The sequence below is a fragment of the Balaenoptera physalus genome (assembly GCF_965194825.1).
Source record: "Balaenoptera physalus genome assembly, chromosome: 7".
Taxonomy (NCBI): Eukaryota; Metazoa; Chordata; class Mammalia; order Artiodactyla; family Balaenopteridae; genus Balaenoptera; species Balaenoptera physalus.
In genome coordinates this window covers 90,343,562-90,367,226 of record NC_138886.1, presented here as the reverse complement: position 1 = coordinate 90,367,226, position 23,665 = coordinate 90,343,562, and the positions used below count along the sequence as shown (strand labels likewise).

At 38.0% G+C, this 23,665-nt stretch overlaps 1 protein-coding gene across 4 annotated transcripts in view; it reads left to right on the top strand.

Moving 5' to 3' along the window:
- Positions 1 to 23,665, top strand: part of CENPP (centromere protein P) — a 236,977-nt gene that overhangs the window by 19,277 nt on the left and 194,035 nt on the right. For all 4 annotated transcript variants that reach the window (XM_082469888.1, XM_082469886.1, XM_082469885.1 and 1 more), the window contains exons 2-3: positions 9,916 to 10,097; positions 12,648 to 12,736. In XM_082469888.1, the coding sequence (XP_082326014.1) occupies positions 10,085 to 10,097; positions 12,648 to 12,736 (102 nt within the window). In that variant the 5' untranslated portion in view covers positions 9,916 to 10,084. The remainder of the gene's footprint in view (positions 1 to 9,915; positions 10,098 to 12,647; positions 12,737 to 23,665) is intronic.

Below are 23,665 nucleotides of genomic sequence, written 5' to 3'. Positions count from 1 at the left end.
ATCTGGTCCTGGACTTTTGTTTGTAGGTAGGATTTTAAACACTAATTCAATTTCTTTATTATTAATTGTCTGTTCAGTTTTTCTGTTTCTTCATGATTCAGTCTTGTTCTATGTTTCTAGAAGTTTTTCTGTTTTTTTTGGATTGTCCAGTTTGTTGGCATATAATTTTTCATACTTTGTTATGACATGAGTGGTTTCCTTTGTATTTCTGTGGTGTCTGTTGTAATGTCTCTTCTTTCATTTTGATTTTATTTGTATCTTCTCTCTCGCTCTCTCTTTTTTTTTTTTTTGATTATTCTAGCTGAAGTTTTGTCTATTTTGTTTACTTTTTGACTAACCAGCTCTTGGTTTCCTTGATCTTTTCTATCACCTTTTTAGGCTGTACTTCATTCTTTTCCTTCTCTGGTCTTTGATATCTCCCTCTACTAACTTTGGGCTTCATTTGTTTTTTATTTGAGATTTTTTGTTACTGCTTTTTATTGCTATGAACTTCCCTCTGAGAATGACTTTTGCTACAGCCCATAGTTTGGTGTGTTTATTTCTGTTTTCATTTGTCTCATGGTATTTTTTTACTTCTCTTTTGATTTTTCTTTTGACTCATTCAGTCATGTTTAGTAGGATGTTGTTTAATCTCCATATATTTGTGAATTTTCTAGTTTTCTTGTAATTGATTTCTAGTATAATATCATTGTGGTTGGAAAAGATGCTTGATATAATTTCAGTCTTCTTAAATTTATTAAGACTTGTTTTGTGGCTTGACATATGACCTATCCTGGAGAATGTTCCTTGTGTGCTTGGGAAGAATGTGTAGTCTTTCTTCTGAGTGGAATATTCTGTATATGTCTGTTAAGTTCTTAGGGTCTAAATGTGTCATTTAAGACCAGTGTTTCTTTGTTGATTTTCTCTCTGGATGATCTACATGTTGATGTAAGTGGTGTGCTAAAATCCCCTACTATTGTGTTGCTGTCTATTTCTTTCTTTAAGGTCTGTTAATACTGTTTTATATATTTAGGTGCTCCTATATTGGGTGCATAAATATTTACCAGTGTGTCCTCTTGTTGGATTAACTCCTTTATCATTATATAACGACCACCTTTGTCTCTTATTACAACTTTGTCTTAAAGCCTTTTTTTTTCTGATATAAATATGCTACTTTAGCTTTCTTTTAGTTTCCATTTGGATGGAATATCTTTTTCCATCCCTTCACTTTCAGTGTGTATGTCCTTACATCTGAAGTGAGTATCTTGTAAGCAGCATGATAGGTCTTTTGTTGGTTTTTAAATCTAGTTAGCCACTCTGTGCTTTTTGATTGAAGAATTTAGTCCATTTGCATTTAAAGTAATTTATGATAGGTGTGTGCTTATTGCCATTTTATTTTCTGGAAGTTTTGTAATTCCATTGCTCCTTTCTTCATCTCTAGCTCTCTCCTTTTGTGATTTGGTGATTTTCTATAGTGGTATGCTTAGATTCCTTTTTATCTTTTTGTGTCTACTGTAGCTTTTTGCTCTGTGGGTACCATGAGGGTTACATAAAACATGTTTATAACTGTCTGTTTTAAGCTGACAATAACTTAAGTTCTAACACATTCTAAATCTCTGCATTTTTACTCCCTCCCCCAATGTTTTATGTTTTTGATGTCACAATTTAGGTCTTGTTATATTGTGTATACCATAACAAATTGTTGTATTTATCGTTATTTTTACTATTTTTGTTTTTCAACCTTCATATTAGCTTTTAGGTGATTAACCTACCACCATTGCACCATTAGATTATTCTGAATTCTTCTATATATTTACCTTTACCAGTGAGAACTATACTTTCTTGTTTCCTGCTTCTACTTATTGACCTTCTGTTTCAGAGAAGTTCTTTTAACATTTCTTGTAAGGCCTATCTGGTGATGATGAACTCCTTTAGCTTTTGGTTGTCTGGAAAACTATCTCTGCCTTACTTCTAATAATACCCTACTGGCAGAGAAGGACCACTCTGCCAGTAGGGTATTATTGGTTGGCAGTTTTCGTCTGTCAGCCTTTGGATATATCATAACACTTCCTTCTGGCCTGCAGAGTTTCTGCTGAAAACTCTGATAGTCTTTTGGGGTTCCCTGGTACATAACAAGTTGTTTTTCCCTTGCTGCTTTTAAGAATCTCTCCTTGTCTTTAACTTTTGATATTTTAATTTTAATGTGTCTGATGTGGGTCTCTTTAGGTTCCTCTTATTTGGTACTCTCTATGCTTCCTAGATCTGATGTCTGTTTCTTTCCCCAGGTTAGGAAAGTTTCCTGCAATTATTTCTTCAAATAAGTTTTCTGCCTCTTTCTCTCCTCTCCTTCAAGGACCCCTATAATTTGAAAGCTGGTCCATTTGTTGTTGCCCCATAAGTCTTTTAAGCTATTTTAGCTTTTTTTTTCATTCTTTTTCCTTTTTGCTGCTCTGATTGGATAACTTATATTGCCATAATTTCAAGTTCACTGATCCTTTTTACTGTTTCATCTAGTCTGATGTTGAACCTCTCTATTGAATTTTTCAGTTCAGTTATTGTAGTCTTCAGGTCTATGACCCCTACTTGGTATTTTCTTATAGTTTCTCTCTCTTTGTTGAAATTCTCATTTTGTTTATCCATTGTTCTCCTGAGCTCTGTGAGCATCTTTATGATCATTATTTTGAACTGCTTATAAGGTAAATCACTTACCTCCATTTGATTAAGGTCTTTTCTTGAGGCTTTATCTTGTCCTTTCATTTGGAACATATTCCTGTGTTTCTTCATTTTCTTGACTCTCTGTGTTGGTTTCTATGTATTAGATAAAACAGCCCTTTCTTGCAGTCTTGGAAGAGTGACCTCGTGTAGTAGATGAACTTTATTGTTCAACTCTGTCTTGGTTTTCTCTCATACCTTGGTGTTGTCCAAGCAACCTATTTATTCTTAGCTGTTCCCAGTAGTTGAGGGTACCTCAAGACTTGTCAGTGTTGCAAAGGGGAGGTTCTCAGTCAGCAGGTAGATTCAGGCTGATTGGCAAGAAGAAGCTCAGGGAGGAGCTTTTAAAGTACGCAAATATACCTCTTTCAGGGAAGACTGCTCCCTCTGCCCTGAGCCCTGGTAATAGCCAGGTGAGAAGTGTTTCTTCGTTTGTTACTTTTCTTTCGAACTCATGAACATAAGCCCTCTGGCCACCAGAGCCAGGCTATAAAGGGATGTGTCCTCTGGACAGCATTCACAACAGTTGGGGTGCACAAGCCCCTGTCTTGGAGACACTGATGACTTGGGGCCTGGTCAGATGGAAAGCATGAAGAGTAGCATCCTCTGGCCTCCTCAGTCTCTGCAGAGGATTGTAATTGGGCCCTGAATGTGTGTTTAATGATAAGCCTGCCACTCAGGCTCCAGTTCTGAAGATAAGCTTATTTGTCTCTTTCACAGTAAGATTAAGAGTGCATTTTAGTCTGCTGTATCTCCACTGTGCCCTGGGGCCATTAGTCATTTAAGAACTATTTCTCCTTTTGTTACAGTGCTACGGGACCCACAGTAAGTTCTGCTGTAAGTTCTGTTGACTGCCAGAGCCCAGTGAATAAGAGGTGTCCAACTGGGCAGCAGCCACAAAAATCAGGGTTCCAGAGGGTGCACAAACTCCTTTCCAGGAGATACTGGTGATATGGAGTAAGACAGAGAGAGTACAAAGGTGATGCTCTGGCCTCTTTCTTTGAAGGTATTTAAATAGGCTCTTGTATGATGTTAAATTAGAAGCCTTCAGGCCAAAGCTTTAAGGTAAGGAAGTAGGCCTCTTAAACAGAAACACTGGTTGCTTTTTTGTTGGCTGCCTCTGTGCTGGGTTCGGGGGTAGGTGAGTCTGCATGCATGAGCCCTTTAAGAACTGTTTCTCGGTTCCCTATAGTGGGGGTCCCCAACCCCTGGGCCACGGACCACTACCGGTCTGTGGCCTGTTAGGAACCGGGCTGCACAGCAGGAGGTGAGTGGTGGCCGAGTGAGTGAAGCTTCATCTGTATTTACAGTTGCTCCCCAGCTCACATTACCGCCTGAGCTCTGCCTCCTGTGAGCATTATGGTGAGTTGTATAATTATTTCATTATATATTACAATGTAATAATAATAGAAATAAAGTGCACAATAAATGTAATGTGCTTGAATCTTCCCGAAACCATCCCCCACCCCCCGCCCCAGTCTGTGAAAAAATTGTCTTCCATGAAACTGGTCCCTGGTGCCAAACAGTTTGGAGACCCCTGCCCTATAGCCTTGTAAATCTCATGGGCACAAGGCTTGTTGGCTTTCAAAGCCAGATATTTTAGGGGCTTGCCTCTCAGGTGCTGGTCTTAAAATTTGGGGTGCCAGCTGTGGTGTTCACACCTTTCACTCCTCAGGGAGCAGGTCAGAGTTGTTAGTCCCTCTTGATTGTGGGTTGCCGTGCAACAGGTGGCTTTTATGTGGATTGTGTCTCAGCCTCTACTATCCATTTCAACGTAGGCTTTTTCTCATTTGCCTGATGTGTAGGAGTTGCTCAGCTAGTTTTTGGGTTTCTTTAAGAGAAAATTGTTTCATATGTAGGTGTAGATTTGGTGTGACTATGGGAGGAGGTGAATTCATGATCCTCTTATGTAGCCACTTTGAACGTTTAATGTAGAACTATTTCTCCCTTCAACTGTCTCAGTTTTTGCTTTGAAATATAGTCAGCTCTGTATCTGCAGGTTTCATATCCACAGGTTCTGCATCCATGGATTTTGGTATTTGTGGTGAGTCAAGGAACCAGTACCCTAAGATACTGAAGGAAAACTGTATTTTGATATCTGTCATTAGGTTTGTAAATGTTTATAATTTTTATGTCTTGCTGTATTGAACCTTTCATTAATATATATATATATATTTTTTTTTTTTTCTCTGTCTCTTATAACCTCTTTTGACTTAAAGTCTATTTTGTTTGATATTAGTATCCCCAGTCCTGCTCTCTTTCGGTTCCTTTTTGCATGGAGTATCTTTTTCCATCCTTTCACTTTTAGTCTTTTTATCTAAAGTGATTCTCTTATAGACAGCATATGGTTGAAGCCTGTGGTTTTATCAGTTCTTCCAAACTCAGTCTTTTGTTTGGAGGATTTAACCTCTTTACATTTAAATAAGTACTTATAAGGAGAGATTTATTTCTGTCATTTTGCTCTTTGTTTTTTTTGTGTGTGCCCTTAAGCTCTTGTGTCCCTCATTTCCTGCATTTCTGTCTTTTGAGAAGTGCTTAAATTTCTTTCTCATTTGCTTTGATATATATTCTTTAGCTATTTTCTTTGTGGTTATCAGAGGGATTATAAATAATATGCTAAGGTTACAACACTCTTAATTTGAATTTATACCCACATTTCAATAACATACAAAAATTCTGCCTGTTTACAGCTCCATCCCCATTGTTTTTGTTTTTTGATGTCACAGAATTACATCCTTATACTTTTGTGACCCCTGAACATAAACTAATAATTCTGTTAAATGCATTCATCTCTTAAATTTTGTAGAAAACGTGATTTGGAGTTACAGATGAAAGTTATACTCATAGTACCTTTAGACTAATTTTTTAAAATGTTAAATCATGTAGGAAAAGAAGTTCAGTTACAAGCCATTGTTACAATACTAGTAGATTTTATAGGCTCATATACTAATTTTATTGAGATCTTTATTTCTCCACATGGCTTCATGTTACTGTCTAGTGTACTTTTATTTTACTTTACAGGACTGCCTTGAGCATTTCTTGGAGGTCATGTCTAGTGGTAACAAACTTCCTCAGCTTTTGTTTATTTGAAAATGTGTTGATTTCTTCCTCACTTTTTTTTTTTTAATATTTATTTATTTGGCTGCACTAGGTCTTAGTTGTGGAACACAGGATCTTTAGTTGCAGCATGTGAACTCTTATTTGCAGCGCGTGGGATCTAGTTCCCTGACCAGGAATCAAACCCAGGCCCCCTGCATTGGGAGCTCGGAGTCTTAGCCATTGGACCACCAGGGAAGTCCCACTTCCTCACTTTTGAAAGAAAATTTTGCCAGAAGGATTGTTGGTTGATGGTTTTCTTCTTTTAGCACTTGGAATATATTGGCCCGCTGTTTTCTGGCCTCCAAAACTTCTGATGAGAAATCTGCTCATATATTATTGAGGATCCATTGTATGTGATGATTTGCTTTTCTCTTGCTGCTTTCAAAATCTCTCTTTACCCTTGGTTTTTGAAAATTTGATTATGTCTCATTATGACCCTCTTTGAGTTCATCTTGTTTAGAGTCAGTTGAGCTTCTTGAATGTTAGCATTCATGTCTCATCAAGTTTGGGACACTTTTTACCATTCTTTCTTTCTTTTTTTTTTTTTTTTAATTTTTGGCTGCATTGAGTCTTTGGTGCTACATGCAGGCTTTCTCTAGTTGTGGCGAGCGGGAGCTACTCTTCGTTGCAGTGCGCGGGCTTCTTATTGCAGTGGCTTCTCTTGTTGCGGAGCATGGGCTCTAGGTGCGCAGGCTTCAGTAGTTGTGGCATGCGGGCTCAGTATTTGTGGCTCGTAGGCTCTAGAGTGCAGGCTCAGTAGTTGTGGCGTGTGGGCTTAGTTGCTCCGCAGCATGTAGGATCCTCCCGGACCAGGGCTCAAACCTGTGTCCCCTGCATTGGCAGGTGAATTCTTAACCACTGCGCCCCCCAGGGAAGCCCTTTACCATTATTTCTTCAAATAGTCTCTCTTCCCCTTTTCCTCTTGCTTTTCCTACTGGTACTCCCACAATGCATACGCTGGTCCTTGTGGTTGTGTCCCACTGGTCCCTTAGGCTCTGTTTGCTTTTCTTCAGTGTTTTTTCTTTCTGTTCCTCAGTCTCCGTTTCCAATGTCTTATCTTCAAGTTCACTGATTCGTTATTCTGTCTGCTCAAATCTGCCTTTGCATTCCTCTGGTGAATTTTTCATTTTAGTTATTGTACTTTTCAGGTCCAGAATTTCTTTTTGGTTTTCTTTCTTTATACTGATGTTTCCATTTTGTTCACACATCGTCTTCTTAACTTTCTCCACATCTTCCTTTATTTCTTTGAGCATCTTTAAGACTTCTGTTTTAAAGTCTTTGTCTGATATATCTGCCATTAAGTCTTTTTCAGGGACAGATTCTTTTGAATATTTTTTTTTCTTTGAATGGGCCATGCTTTTCTGTTTTTTGTATGCCTTTTGATATTTTGTTGAACACTGGACATTTTAATTTAATAATGTGGTAACTCTGGAAATCAGATTCTCCCCCCTTTTCCCCAGTGTTTACACTTTTTTGTTATTGTTTTAGGTTGTTTTGTTGTTGTTGTTGTTGTTGTTGTTGTAGGCTGTCTGTGTGCTGAGGATCAGCCTGAAGTGTAAACTTAATGTCTAATTATGTCTTTTCTGAGCTTTTACTTGGGTATGTGCAATCATTTTCTAATTTTCCCCACATATTTAGTTTGATTTTTCATGTCCTAGTCTTTAATGTCTGACTCCTGAAAAGGAAAAGGCAAAAATGACGGTGGGAAACAAAAAGCAACAGCTCTTTAAATATCCTTAATGCTACCTCAGCCAGAGGGTAGGGGCTTGCAGCAGTGACTACCCTCCTCTTTGTCTGCATCTCTGTGATCAGCAGCCGCAATCAGCAACTGGAGCACAGATACTCAATATTTGGGGGACAGAGTCCTTTTTGCCCACTCTTGCTCCCCTAAGCTGTGTGCAGGTGGCTTCAAGAACATGTGCACAGCTGCCTGCCATGTTGTTGGAGGGGGCATGGGTAGCTACTACTGTGCTAAGAGCTGAAATTGCCCACGATTTACTGTAATGTACGTTTAAGCCTTCTCCATGAAGTTGCAAGCCTTCAGCAGTCTCCAGAGTTCCAAAAAAGTTATATCAGACAGATTCTGCCACTGCAATTGCTTCCTAGTTGGGGAGATAGGTTCCTGGTGCTTCCTACTCTGCCATCTTCATAGAATCCTAGATCACTGAGTTTTAAACTCAAGTCTTGTGTAGATTTGCTTTAAAAGAAAAAAATCTTCTTGTGAACATCTAATTTTGGTCAAAAAAATATATGCTACTAAGACAAATTTGCAAATAATAAATAAAACTATAAAACCATAAAACCCATATCCCCAATTCATTCAAAATAGCATCATTAATTGTAATGGACCAATGATGTTTTGCTCAAAGTAAGTTACTGCTATGAATGAGAATATGCAGGTTATCTTTTTATTTTGTGGTAATATATACATAACATAAAACTTACCATTTTAACCCTTTTAGAGTATATAGTTTAGTTCACATTGTTGTGCAACCATCACATCATTATCCATCTCTAAAATAATTTCATTGTCCCACAGAGAAACTTTGTACCCAGTAAACAATAACTCCCCATTTTTCCCTTTCTCAGCCACAAGTTCTTTCTTGAGTTCTGCATATCTATCCTTTAATGTGATTACTTAGTTCTCTTATCAGTTTGCTCTGTTGGAAATACCTTGAAATTTTCATCCGTAGTTTACTGTGTCATTGTTTAATATTCACTTGGAAGGAACTCATTTATATGAAGATTACCTCTGTTCTTTTTTTCATTAGCTTTATCTATTTAATTTTCAAAACACAAATACAAAAGAGCATGTTGTAGTCTCTCAGATGACATAGAATATACTTATAGTGATATTTTAAATTAGCATTAAAACAAAGTTTAAAAAGTTTCTACAGGCTTTATACAAGTTTTGAATTACCAGTGTGAAGATATAGTTAGGTTATTCTTTATAGACATGGTATATGGTCATAAGAACATAGGCTAATGTAGTGGAATTAGAAATAGAAAAGGAGGGATAGCTATGTGGGGGAGCAGAAAAGATGACCTTAGATCCAGATGTGAGAGGAGTAATAGAGCAAGGGTGACCCTCAAGAAATGGAACCTGCTATATCAGGGGACAGATTTTATCATTAACAAGAGTAGGGAAATTTGAAGGAAAAACTAATTTGAAGAAGAAAACATTTGATGCTTTATCAAGTTAAATCTACCTTGCAGGAAGAAGAGAGATGATTAAAGGTGTGTTTTAGGAGTTACTGGCATAAAAGAGCTAAGATTAATCATCAAATATTCTTCTGGAATGAGAGAATGCATATTCAGAAGAGCAGAGGCAAGAGTGTTAGGGTTTTCTTCTAACACCGGAGACAAAAGGCAGGGACAGTGGAAGACCCAAGATGTAAAATGAGAATCAGGATAATCATACCCCAGAAGGAAAGGAAAGCATGTTTAAGATAGTGGGAGTCAGCAGTGTAGAATGTGGCTGATAGCATGATGGCAAGAAAGGATTACAAAAAATAAAATATCATTTATTGTGATTATTTGCTGAAATTTTACTTTTTTCAAGGAAAACAGAGCTATATGTTTTCAGTGCAGAATATCTGATTACAGTGTTGTTTAGAGATTATGCTATTCGTTATTCGTTTGGAATTTTTGCCTCTATTCTCTTCAATTTTGCAAGAATCTCTTTCTTAGTATAAAATGCTCTGTGATACTTCACTTGTTTTAGAAGTTGAAGGTAGCTGATTTATTTTGTTTTTAGGTTCATCATATCTTTTAAAATAGTTTGAGGTGTCTTGGGATATCAGACATTTAGGTTGGAACACTTTAAATATTCCAGCCTAAACAGACATTTTAATTTTACAAAGTACTCCTGTTATAATTTATTTTATAGCTGTTTCTAATATGTAGAAAAATGGTATTATAACTTGGTTAGGTTTGTTTTATATTGAGATTAATGATTGCAGTGTTAGTAGCCACATTGGTTTTAAGAAAAATCTTACTAGTTTTAATGGGAAGAGAGTAAGAAGGATAAAATGGGAATGGTTTGAAGAAATTTATAGATATTAGTTGAAACTCTTGTTAGTGGTTTCTTAATTGAAGTAATTATTTGTGACATTTGCTTTTTAGAAAATCATTTCGAGAAATATACCAAGCAGATTCTGAAGGATGGGAATTGTCAAAAGATCTGAGAAGTCATCTTGGACATTTAGAATCAGAACTTCAGTTTCTAAGTACGCTTACTGGCATCAGTATAAGACATTACTCCAAGAAGACAGAGGACCTAACGAGCACTGAGATGACAGAAAAGAGTAAGCATTAGTTTTTTTCTTTTTTCTTTTTATTTTTTTTGGCTGCGCTGTGTGGCTTGTGGGATCTTAGTTTCCCGACCAGAGATTGAACCTGGGCCCACGGCAGTGAAAGTGCTGAGTCTTAACCACTATGCATCCAGGGAATTTCCAGAGTAAGCATTAATTTTAATCTAGAAGTGGTATTGAAGTTTACCTTATTATACATAGGAAATTGGTTGTCTTATCATTGAATTAAAATTCTGCAAGATAACGATTTGAATGTGTGGTTGTGGTAAACTTGTTTTGTCAAGTGTCTATTCAATATCACAGTGTGTGTAATACTCTTAAAAGCTGCCTGAGGTAGATATTAAAGAAGACACAGTCTGTCATTAAGTAACTTAATAGTCAAGTAACAGCCATAAGCAATTTTAAGAACAGTAGCAGCATTAATTTGTAAATCTTAGCTGTTGTTCACTACTGACATGAGAGCGGTGTCATCTGTGGTGCTCTGCTGCTAATGAACATGGCCTTGTGGCCAAGATAAATATTTCAAGAGCTGGACCATTTGGCAGAGGAGGGTTTCTGGTCCCAATGACTTACGTTTTATTACCAAGGATCTGTGATGCACTAACAAGTAAGGGGAAGCTAATTCAGCTGTGCGATTGGATGTTGGGAACTTGGTTTAGAAGAAGGAATCACTTTAGGAAATGCTTCCTGATTTTTCCACCAAAATTACCCTCATGACCAGGGAGAGGAAGAGTGACCCTCAGAAGGTGGTGGGCAGCTCACCTCAGTGAAACTTTGAATTACATGTAGAAATGAAATTTAGACACTTCAAGTACTTGAAAGGAATAGATGGAATACAGAGAATATGGAGAGTGAGATTTTACTGTACAAAAGTCTCAGTCTTTCTATTTTGTGCCCCAGGTTTACCCCATCTGTAGAGGTACTCGGTGGTGCCCATTCAGAATGCCTTTGAATGGGCTTGATTCTGAGCTTTCCCCATTGCTGGCTTAGGTTTTAATTTTCCTGGATCTGCCAGGTTAGTTCCACTTTTTCGTGTAATATCTAGCTTATCCATCTGATTTTCAGCTTCTAAAATTAGGTTACTCTCATCTTTTTCTCTTTATCCTTGTAAAATTGTGCCCTTCTGGGGGAAGGGGCAACATAGGGGTAGATTAAGAGGTACAGACCATTAGATATAAAACAAGCTACGAGGATATATTATACAACATGGGGAATATAGCCAATATTTTATAATAACTGTAAATGGAGTATAACCTTTAAAAACTGTGAATCACTATATTGTCCACGTGTAATGTATATGTACTGTACAGCAACTATACTTCAGTTTTAAAAAAAAAGAGAATCGTGGGGAATTCCCTGGTGGCACAGTGGTTAAGAATCTGCTTGCCAATGCATGGGACACAGGTTCGAGCCCTGGTCCCGGAAGATCCCACATGCCGCGGAGCAGCTAAGTCCATGTGCCACAACTACTGAGCCTGTGCTCTAGAGCCCGCGAGCCACAGCTACTGAGCCCGCGTGCCACAACTACTGAAGCCCACTCGCCTAGAGCCCGCATGCCTCAACTACTGAGCCCATGTGCCGCAACTACTGAAGCCCGCGCGTTCTAGCGCTCACGTGCCGCGACTGCTGAGCCTGCGTGCTGCAACTACTGGAGCCTGCATGCCTTGAGCCCATGATCTGCAACAAGAGAAGCCACCACAATGAGAAGCCCTCGCACTGCAACGAAGAGTAGCCCCCACTCACCACAACTGGAGAAAGCCCATGCGCAGCAACGAAGACCCAACGCAGCCAAAAATAAATAAAATTAAAAAAAAAAGAAGCTCTACCTATTTCCTTAAAAAAATAAATAAAAATAAAAATAAAAAAAAAGAGAATTGTGCCCATTTAAAAATACCTTCATTAGCAAAAGTAGATGGTAATAAAGTCAGAATAATGGTTATCTCTTGCTGGGGACATAGTGTATAGCCTGGAAAGGGCATGAGGGAACGTTATGGGGTACTTTAAACTTTCTGTATCTTGATCTTAGTGGTGGTTACATGGGAAACACTTGTAAATATATATATATATATATATATATATATATATATCATGCTGTATACTTAAGAATAGGGCATTTTATGCATTTGAGTGTATTCATGTTATACCTAAAAAAAATACTTTTGCTGTCATTTTAGTAAAGTTTTGAGAGTTAACTGAGGTAAATACATGGATTTAATTTATTGTCTAACTAGAACCAGATAATGTTGAAAAAATGAAAGATATCTAACAGTTATCATGATTCAAATTTGTCTAGGGTCATACTAGCATATTTCTGTTTCTTACCTTAATCTTTGGTATAATCGATAACTAGAAAGTACAAGTTGTCTTTAATCTTATTTTGCAAAGGCGATCAATTTGGTGTACATTCTTCCAGGTATTTTCAATGCAAATACACTCTCATACATACACCCACGTATATTATAGGTATCCACACAAAATTAAATAATAGATATTTAAAGGAAATTGTTTTTTGCAAACAAAAATATTTATTTTTCTGATTTACAGGTGTAAAGAAAGTTCTGCAGAGACACAGATTATCAGGAGATTGCCACATGATTACGTTTCAGCTTGAATTTCAGCTTCTGGAAATCCAGGTAAATTAAGAATACATTGTGATAGATAACACAGATTCTGCTGCTATGAAATAAAAACTCCCACACCCCAGTCTTCAGCAGTGGCTGAGTTGAGGAGACGTTCTTGAGCTAGGGCCCCCTTGTAGCACATTTGTGCAAAGTGGTACCATTAAAAAAATTTTTAAGTATGAATACCCCAGCAACTGCATACAGTAGGATTGTTGCTGAGAGCATAGTGCTTTATTGGAGGGCAGGTAGTAAGATGTTCCTGGGCTTCCAGTGCAAGCCCTGAGGTCATGGGAACAGTCTTGGATGCCCTCAGTCGTCAGCTGATATCTCAGTCATCTATTATCTATTATCTATTGCTGCTTAACATTTTCTCCCAAATTTAACAGCTTAAACCAATAAAACACATTTATTATCTCGCAATTTTCTGTGTGTCAGGTATTTGGGAGCAGCACAGTTGGTGTTCTTGCTCAGGGCCTCTCCTAATAGTTGTGGCCATGTGGGATCACTACAATCTGAAGACTGCTCAGGGCTGGAGGGTTAGACTTCAAGGTGGTTCACGGTTATGCCAGCAAGTTATACAGGACTGCTGAGACACAACATGGGAGGAAGATACTCTTGGTTAGGATTTTCACATAAAATCAGAAAGCAGACAGAATATTAACATGCAGCCCCTGGCCAGGATAGGGCAGAACAAGACTCAGACATCTTCAAAGTCTGGCTCCAAGAAGAATGGGATCCAGGCATAATTTTGAGAAATGATCAATCCTGGGCACATGCTTTGATAGCAAAAGGCAATTTCAACCCGTTGGTTTTATGAGTTTGGGCCTACAGGGAGTATGTGTAGAGGAGAGGAACAGGGAAGGGCAGGCACGCTGCCTTGGCCTCAGTTCATCAGATAACTAAAGTGGATGTAGACCAGTTGTCACAACCAAGTCATATGGATCTGCTGCTTGCTTGCATTCGCAGTCATGTGCCAGGGTTCCTCATGCTTATCCTCAGCCACAGAAACATCCTCAAGTTGTCCCTTTTTGTATGCAACAGGAGTTGATGTCACATATCAAAAACTGCCCCCAACTAGTCAGGAGTAATTGGGTCCAGGTATCTGGGCTAGAGGTTTTGCTTCTTGAGTACTCTTTGCAGTCTATGTCCCTGGTTGTCACCACAGACCCTGGCAGGCTGAGAACTGACTGAGGGATATCTAGGCCTCTCATCTGATGGCAGAGTTTCCAGCTTGCTCCCACCTCAGAGTATCCCCTTTTAGTCTGTCAAAGTGACCAAGAACATCCACAGTGTGGCATTGCCAAAGCCGGTTGAGTAGGATGTCATGGACATGGGTGATGAGTGTCCCTAGGGAAGGTAAACTGTTCCCAGGTTGGCACCAGTCCTTGGAGCCATGCAGAGTCACCAAGATGATATTGTAGTTCTGTATGACCTCAAAAATCATCTGCTGAAGACTAAAACAGAATATGGACCCAAATGGGTTGATCTCGTTTAGGATGAAAAGCCCATGCCAGGACTCCAGACTCTCCTTTATGTGGCCCAGGAATTCCTGGATGTTGTCTCATTGCATAAGGATGCATAGTTGGACAACTGCCTTTTCTTTCTTTATGCCTAATGTGATCCTAAGCTCAGAGTGGTGAGATACCAAATGCTTACCTGCATTCTGGCCTCCATTAATGTCCAGGCCTATAATCTGTCGGGTTGGCAGAGTCAGACGTCTGAGGTCTAGTTCCATGTCTGAGAACATCTGCACTATCAGTGTATACATTGTCCAGGAAACTGCTCAGGGGCATCCTAGTAGCCTTGGGGTCCTACAGGCTTTTTCTGCTGTTGGCATTCACCTTTTTTATAGTCACTCCCTGACTTATCTGGAGAGAAGCTAGACTGCTAGCAAAATTAGACTTATCCTTGGGAGGCTGTCCACAAGTCCAACTGAAAAAAGAAAGACCATCTGAAGTTGAGGTGAACGAGCTGCTCAGTGGAGCTATACATTCCAGGATAGGCTGTGGCCAAAGATTGATTAGTGTGCTCATTAGTGGGGCTTTGGCCTGAGAGATAAAATAGACTGGAATATTTTAATTTCATTTTGTTGAAGTTCCATACTGTGGTCACCTTAAGCCTCTGAAGAAAAGCATCAAGTGGTAATTTGATCACATCATGAGTTAGATCAAGGATGAGGTTTCAGTTTGGGGGCATTTTTTAGAATGTAATGTGCTTCTGAAGAATGGCTATTACCTGACCAGAGGCATTCCCAGCATGAACTGGCACTGGGCCCCTGCAGCTCCCACAGTAGCTTAGCTTGATGGTCCTGGGTGGCCACCATGAAGCCACATAGACAGGACCAGAGCCGTGTGGGCCCTACCATACAGGACGTGCTACCCCTGCTATAGTGGCTATGCTTCCTATCTCCTACCAGGCAGTAATGGCACCAGCCCAGACCTCACCTTTTAAGCTAGTATTCTGATCCTCATACCACCAAAGCATGATTGAAAATTTTGTAACCATTTAGTATTGGCCTAAAGTCATACTGTTAGCTCACATGCTGAATGAATTAGAATTAGTTGAGCTGCACATAACAGAAAACTTAAAAATAAGGAAGGTTCAAAGTACTAGAAGTTTATTTCTCTATTGCTTAAACAAAATTGCAGGATATGTTTTCAAGGGCTAGTATGGTGGTTTCATGATCATCAGACTCTGCCATCACCCATGTGACTTCCAAATCATGGTGCAATTATCACTTTAGCATTTCAGACATCGAAAAAGGGCTGGGCAAACCAGGGCTCATCTTTTCCATTGAAGGACACTTCTCAGAAGTTGTAACACCCATCATTTTCACCTACGTTCCACTGGCCATTAAATTAGTGCAAGGGAGGCTGGGAATTTAGTCTTCATTATGCATGGCCATGTAGCCAGTGAAAAAATTGGAGCAAGAATGAAGTACAAATATTGGGGACTACCAGCAGTTTCTGTCCTACGTGCTTTAGGGGATGCAGGGAAAAAAAAGTCTAAGGAGAGGAACAATTTATATTCTTTGAAAGACATAGAACACAGTAATTGCTGAATCTCTAAAGGGACATAAGTTGTCATTATATACATTTCGAAGTATGTAGGTGCTTTTCAACTGCTTGGTTTTACCTAATTTGCTACAAAAAGAGCATGCTGTCCCAGGCTATGTTAAGAACACTCCCTTTCTCTCTGCACCTTTCCAGTTTTATGATTTTTTTTATTTATTGGTAAACCCTCAGATGTTCTAGACCTACTTGGGTAAGTATATTTTTAGAACTATATCTCTAGTGGAATTGCCAGCTTAAATGAGATTTACATGTAAATTCTGATTGATAGTACCAAACTGCCTTCTAAAATAATTTTACCATTTTACGTATTGAGCAGATTTTTATAGTTGAGACTGATAGAAAAAAAGCAGTCGTAAATAAATAGCAACCTTCTGTGTTCTAAAACACTTTTTAAAACAAAATTTCCACTAGAGGGAGATGTTTAACTATCAGAAAATTAAAAAGTAACCTAAACAATGAAATTATCTTACTTATAGAATACTGTTATAATAAAATCATGGTAGTACAATGTTAGAAACCAAAGTGACCTAAAATCATATTAATAGAATGCTGGCACCAAAAGTGACCTTATAGATTATCTAGGTCAACCCTCTTATAGGGAAATACACCCAGAATGTTTGAATGATTACCCATGTTGGCACAGCTGTTATTGTCAGATGCAGTTGGAGCATACAACTCTTTTCCCCAGATTTACTCTCTGGTGTTGTTAGTGCTGTTGTATTGTTTGTGAGGAGTTACAAGAACGTGAGAATTAACATGTGTCAGCATTCATAGTCCATGCAGCATAATAAGTCAAATGGGTGGCAGTTTCTGGGGGAAGTGACAGTTAAGTATGTTTTCATAACTACTCTCCCTGAAATGCAATGAAATGAAAAAAAAGATTCAAAAATAGGGAAAATTTTAAATTAAAAAGAATATTTGGTCCTGGCACAACTTCAACTACTGGGAGCTATAAAAAATAAAATTGGCAGCTTGGATAATCACAAAGGTTTGAGAGACAACCAAGAACTAGGGCAGGGTTGAACAGTAAGGTTCATCTCCTACACAAGGCCAGCTTTCAAGACTGGAGAGGTGACTGTTTCATCTAATGCATAGAAACCAACATAGATAATCAAGTAAAATGAAGAAACAGGAATATGTTCAAAACAAGAAAGAACAAGATAAAACCTCAGGAAAAATCCTTAACGAAACAGAGATAAGTAATTTACCTGATAAAGAGTTCAAAGTAATGGTTATAAAGGTGCTAGCCAAACTCAGGAGAAGAATGGATGAAAACATGAACTTCAACAAAGATATGGAAAATATAAGAAAGTTCCAAACAGAAGTCCCCAAGCTAAAGAGTATAGTAACTGAACTGAAAAATACATCAGAGATTTTAACAGCAGACAACATGAGACAGAAGAAGAGATCAGTGAACTCAAAGACAGGGCACAGGAGCTCACCAAATCAAAGCAGCAAAAACGAAAAAGAATGAAAAAAAAGTGAAGATAGCTTAAGGGATTTATGGGACAACATGAAGTGTGATAACATTCACATTATAAGGAGTCTCAGAAGGAGAAGAGAAAGGGTCTGAAAACATATTTGAAGAAATAATGGTGGAAAACTTCCCTAAACTGTAAAAACAGTTCGCCAGATCCAGGAACCCCCGAGAGTTCCAAATAATAGGAACCGCAAAAACCCCACACCGACACATTAAAATTAAAATACCAAAATTTGAAAACAAGGAGAGACTCTTAAAAGCAGCAAGAGAAAAACAATTGTTATGTACAAGGGAACACCCTAAAGACCTTAAGCAGATTTTTCAGCGGAAACTTTGCAGGTCAGATGAGAGTGGCATATGTATTCAAAGTGCTGAAAGAAAAAAATTTCCAACCAAGAATTATCAACCTGGCAAAGTTATCATTCAGAATCGAAGAAGAGGTAAAAGAATTTTGCAGATAAGCAAAAGCTAAAGGAGTTCATCACCACTAAACCAACCTTAAAAGAAATGTTAAAGGGATTTCTTTAAGCTGAAAAGAAATGGCACTAATTAGTAACAGGAAAACGTGAAAGTATAAATCTCACTGGTAAATGTAAATATGTAGTATAGGTAGTGAATTCATCACTTATAAAGCTAATACAAAGGTTAAAAGACAAAAATAGTAAAAACAACTAACTACAATAATTATTTAAGGGATATACATGATAAAAATATGTAAAATGTAAAATCAAGAACATAAAACGTTGAGGGGGAGAGTAAACATGTAGAGCTTTGGAATGTGTTTAAGTTGTTATCAACTTAAAAGAGACTGTTATAAATGTAAGTTGTTATTTGTAAGCCTCATGGTAACCATAAAGCTGAAACCTATAGTAGATACACAAAAGGTAATGAGAAAGGAATATTAGCATACTACTAAAGAAGGTCATTTAACCACAAAGGAAGAAAGCAAGAGAAGAACAGAGAAACTACAAAACACTAGAAAACAATGAACAGAGTGACATTAAGTACATATCTATCAATAATTACTTTAAATGTAAATGGACTAAATTCTCCAATCAAAGGAAATAGAGTAGATGAACAAATAAAAAACAAGACCCCTCTGTACGCTGCCTACAAGAGACTCACTTCAGGGCTTCCCTGGTGGCGCAGTGGTTAAGAATCCACCTGCCAATGCAGGGACACGGGTTCGAGCCCTGGTCCGGGAAGATCCCACATGCCGCGGAGCAACTAAGCCCGTGCGCCACAACTACTGAGCCTGTGCTCTAGAGCCCGTGAGCCACAACTACTGAGCCCGTGTGCCACAACTACTGAAGCCCATTCAGCTAGGGCCTGTGCTCTGCAACAAGAGAAGCCACCGCAATGAGAAGCCCATGCACTGCAACGAAGAGTAGCCCCCGCTCGCCGCAACTAGAGAAAAGCCCTCGTGCAGCAATGACGGCCCAACACAGCCAAAAATAAATAAATAAATAAAATTAAAAAAAAAAAAAATGAGAGACTCACTTCAGGTGTAAGGACACACACAGACTGAAAGTGAAGGGGTGGAAAAATATATTCCATGCAAATGAAAACCAGAAGAAATCTGTGGTAGCTATACTTATATCAGACAAAATAGACTTTTAAAAAAAGTCTATAATAAGGGACAGGAGGGCACTACATCATGCTAAAGGGGTCAATTCAATAAGAGGATATAACATTTATAAATATTTATGCACCCAGCAGAGGAGCACCTACATATACAAAGCAAATATTGACAGACCTAAAGGAGAAACAGACAGCAATATAATAATAATTGGGGACCTTAAATTGATCACACATTAATGGATAGATCAGGGAGAAAATCAATAAGGAAACATTGACCTTAAAGAACACGTTAGACCAGGTTGACTTAACAGAATTATATAGAACATTCCTTCCAAAAGCAACACCATACACATTCTTTTCAGATATATATGGAACATTCTCCAGGATAGAACATATATTCTTAACTTATATGTTATAAGTCTTAAATATAAGAAAGTTGAAATGATGTCAAGCATCTTTTCCAACCACAGTGGTATGGCTAGAAATCAATTACAAGAAGAATGCTGGAAATTTCACAAATATGTGGAGATTAAAAACATGCTACTGAACAACCAATGGGTCAAAAAAGAAATGGAAGCAAAATAAAGAAATACCTTGAGACTAATGAAAATGGAAATACAACATACCAAAACTTATGGGCTGCAGTAAAAGCAGTTCTGAAAGGGAAGACCATAGCAATATATGCCCATCTGAAGAAACAAGAAAAATCTCAAACAACCTAACTTCATACCTCAAGGAACTGAGGTATAAAGATAAAGAAGAACAAATGAAGCCCAGAGTTACCAGAAGGAAGGGAATAACATAGATCAGAGGGAATTCCCTGGTGTCCCAGTGGTTGGGACTCTGTGCTATCACTGCCAAGGGCCTGGGTTTGATCCCTGGTGGGGGAACTAAGATCCTGCAAGCCACTTGGTGGGGCCAAAAACAAACAAATAAACAAGGCAAACAAAAAACCTATGAACATAGATCAGAACAGAAACAAATGAAATAGAGACTAAAAAGACTTTAGAAAACATCAGTGAAATTAAGAGCAGATTCTTTGAAAGGATAATCAAAATTGATAAATCTTTAGCTAGACTCACCAAGAAAAAAAAAACTCAGATAAAATCAGAAATGAAAGGTGAGTCATTACAACTGCTACCACAGGAATACCAAGGATCATAAAAGACTACTGTGAACAATTATGCACCAACAAATGGATAAACTCCTAAAAACAACCTTCTAAGACTGAATCAGGAAAAAATAGAAAATCTGAACAGACCAGTTACTAATAGGGAGATTGAATCACTAATTTAAAACCTCCCAACTAACTAAAATCCAGGACCAGATGGCTTCACTGATGACTGCTACCAAACATTTAAAGAGGAATTAATACCAGTGCTTCTCAAACTCTTCCAAAAAGAGGAGGAACACTTCTGAACTTACTTTACAAGGCCAGCTTACCCTGATACCCCAAACAGACAAGGGCACAGAAAAGAAAATTATAAGCCAATATTCCTGGTGAACATAGATGTAAAAATCTTCAACAAAATATTAGCAAACTAAATTCAGCAATACATTAGAAGGATCATTCACAATGATCAAGTGGAACTTATTCCAGGGATGCAAGGATGGTTCAACATTTGCAAATCAATTGATGTGCTACACCACATTAACAAAAAAGGATAAACAATCATATGATTATCTCAATAAATGCAGAAAAAGCATTTGATAAAATTCAGCAACCATTTATGGTAATAACCTCAACAAAGTGGGTATAGAAAAGCTTTTGCACAGAAAAGGAAACCATAAACAAGATGAAAAGACAACCCTCAGAATGGGAGAAAATATTTGCAACCAAAGCAACTGACAAAGGACTAATCTCCAAAGTATACAAGCACCTCATGTAGCTCAATATCAGAAAAGCAAACAACCCAATCCAAAAATGGGCAGAAGACCTAAATAGACATTTCTCCAAAGAAGATATACAGATTGCCAACAAACACATGAAAGGTTGCTCAACATCACTGATTATTAGAGAAATGCAAATCAAAACTACAATGAGGTATCACCTCACACCGGTCAGAATGGCCATCATCAAAAAATCTACAAACAATAAATGCTGGAGAGGGTGTGGAGAAAAGGGAACCCTCTTGCACTGTTGGTTGGAATGTAAATTGATACAACCACTATGGAGGACAGTATGGAGGTTCCTTAAAAAACTAAAAATAGAACTACTATATGACCCAGCAATCCCACTACTGGGTATATACCCTGAGAAAACCATAATTCCAAAAGAGACATGTACCACAATGTTCATTGCAGCACTATTTACAATAGCCAGGACATGGAAGCAACCTAAGTGTCCATCGACAGTTGAATGGAATATTACTCAGCCATAAAAAGAAACAAAATTGACTTACTTGTAGTGAGGTGGGTGGACCTAGAGTCTGTCATACAGAGTGAAGAAAGTCAGAAAGAGAAAAACAAATACCGTATGCTAACACATATATATGGAATCTAAAAAAAAAAAAAAAGGTTCTGACGAACCTAGGGGCAGAACAGGAATAAAGACTCAGACATAGAGAATGGACTTGAGGACATGGGGAGGGGGAAGGGTAAGCTGGGACGAAGTAAGAGAGTGGCCTTGACATATATACACTACCAAATGTAAAATAGATAGCTAGTGGGAAGCAGCTGCATAGCACAGGGAGATCAGCTTGATGCTTTGTGACCACCTAGAGGGGTAGGATAGGGAGGGTGGGAGGGAGACACAAGAGGGAGGGGATATGGGGATATATGTATATGTATAGCTGATTCACTTTGCTATACAGCAGGAACTGATACAACATTGTAAAGCAATTATACTCCAATAAAGATGTTAAAAAAATAAAAAATTAAAATAAATAAATAAAATAGATAGCTAGTGGGAAGCAGCCGCATAACACAGGGAGATCAGCTCCATGCTTTATGACCACCTAGGGGGGTTGGATAGGGAGGGTGGGAGGGAGGCGCAAGAGGGAGGAGATATGAGGATATATGTATACGTATAGCTGATCCACTTTGTTGTACAGCAGAAACTAACAACATTGTAAAGCAATTATACTCCAATAAAGATGTTAGAAAAAGATAAAGTTATTATTAAAATGTTAAAAAAAAGTGGGTATGGAGGGAATATACCTCAAAATAATAAAGGACATATATGATAAGCTCACAGCTAACTTCACACTCAATAGTAAAAAGCTGAAAGCTTTTCCTGTAAGATCTAGAATAAGACAAAGGATGCCCGTTCTTGCCGTGTTTATCCAACACAGTATTGGAAGTTTTAGCCAGATCAGTTAGATTAAAAAAAAGAAATAAAAGGCATCCAAATTGGAAAGAAAGAAGTCATACTGTCACTATTCATAGATGACATGTTATTATTTATAGAAAACCCTAAAGGCTCCACTAAAAAAAATAGAACCAAAAAAACTGTTAGAACAAATGAACTAATTCACTTAAGTTGCAGAATACAGAATCAATAAATCTGTTGCATATCTATACACTAATAATGAACTATCAGAGAAATTAAGAAAACAATTTCATTTACAATAGCATCAAAAAGAATAAAATACCTACAAATAAGTTTAACCAAGGAGGTGAAAGGGCTGTGCACTGAAAACTATAAAACATTGATGAAAGAAGTTTATAACACAAATAAGTAGAAAGATACTCCATGCTCATAGATAGGAAGAATTAATGTTGTTAAAATGTCCATACTGACAAAAGCTATCTGCAGATTCAGTGCAATCCCTACCAAAATTCCAACGATGTTTTTCACAGAAATAGAAGAAACTCTTAGAATTTGTTTGGAACCACAAAAGATCCCAAATAGCCAATGCAATCTTTTTTTTTTTTTTTTAATAAATGTATTTATTTATTTATTTATTTTTGGCTGCATTGGGTCTTCGTTGCTGCACGCGGGCTTTCTCTAGTTGCGGTGAGCGGGGGCTACTCTTTGTTGTGGTGTGCAGTCTTCTCATTGCAGTGGCTTCTCTTGTTGCAGAGCACGGGCTCTAGGCATGCGGGCTTCAGTAGTTTTGGCACATGGGCTTAGTTGCTCCACGGCATGTGGGACCTTCCTGGACCAGGGCTCAAACCCGTGTCCCCTGCATTGGCAGGCGGATTCTTAACCACTGTGCCACCAAGTACCTCCAAAGCAGTTTTGAGAAAGAATAAGCCTGGAGCCATTACACATCTTGAGTTCAAACTGTATTACAAAGCTATAGTGATCTAAACAATATTGTGTTGGCATAAAATGGATACATATGTCAATGGAACAGAATAGAGAACCCAAGAAATAAACCCATGCATATATGGTCAATTAATTTATGTCAAAACAGCCAAGATTATAGAAAGGGGAAAGGATAGTCTCTTCAATAAATGGTGTTGGGAAAACTGGATAGCCACATGCAAAAGGATGAAACTGGACCACTCTTACATCATACATTAAAACCTAACTCAAAATGGATTAAAGATTTGAATGTAAGACCTGAGACCATAAGACTCCTAGAAGAAAACATAGGTGGTAAGCTCCTTGACATCATTCTGGTGATGATTTTTTGGATTTGACACTAAAGGCAAAAATAAACAAGTAGAACTACATGAACCTAAAAAGTTTCTGCACAGCAAAGGAAACCATCAACAAAATTACAAGGCTGAATGGGAGAAAATATTTGCAAATCATGTCTGATAAGGTGTTAATATCCAAAACATGTAAAGAACTCATAAAACTCAATAGTGAAAAAAATATCTGATTAAAAATGGGCAGAGGATTTGATTAGACAT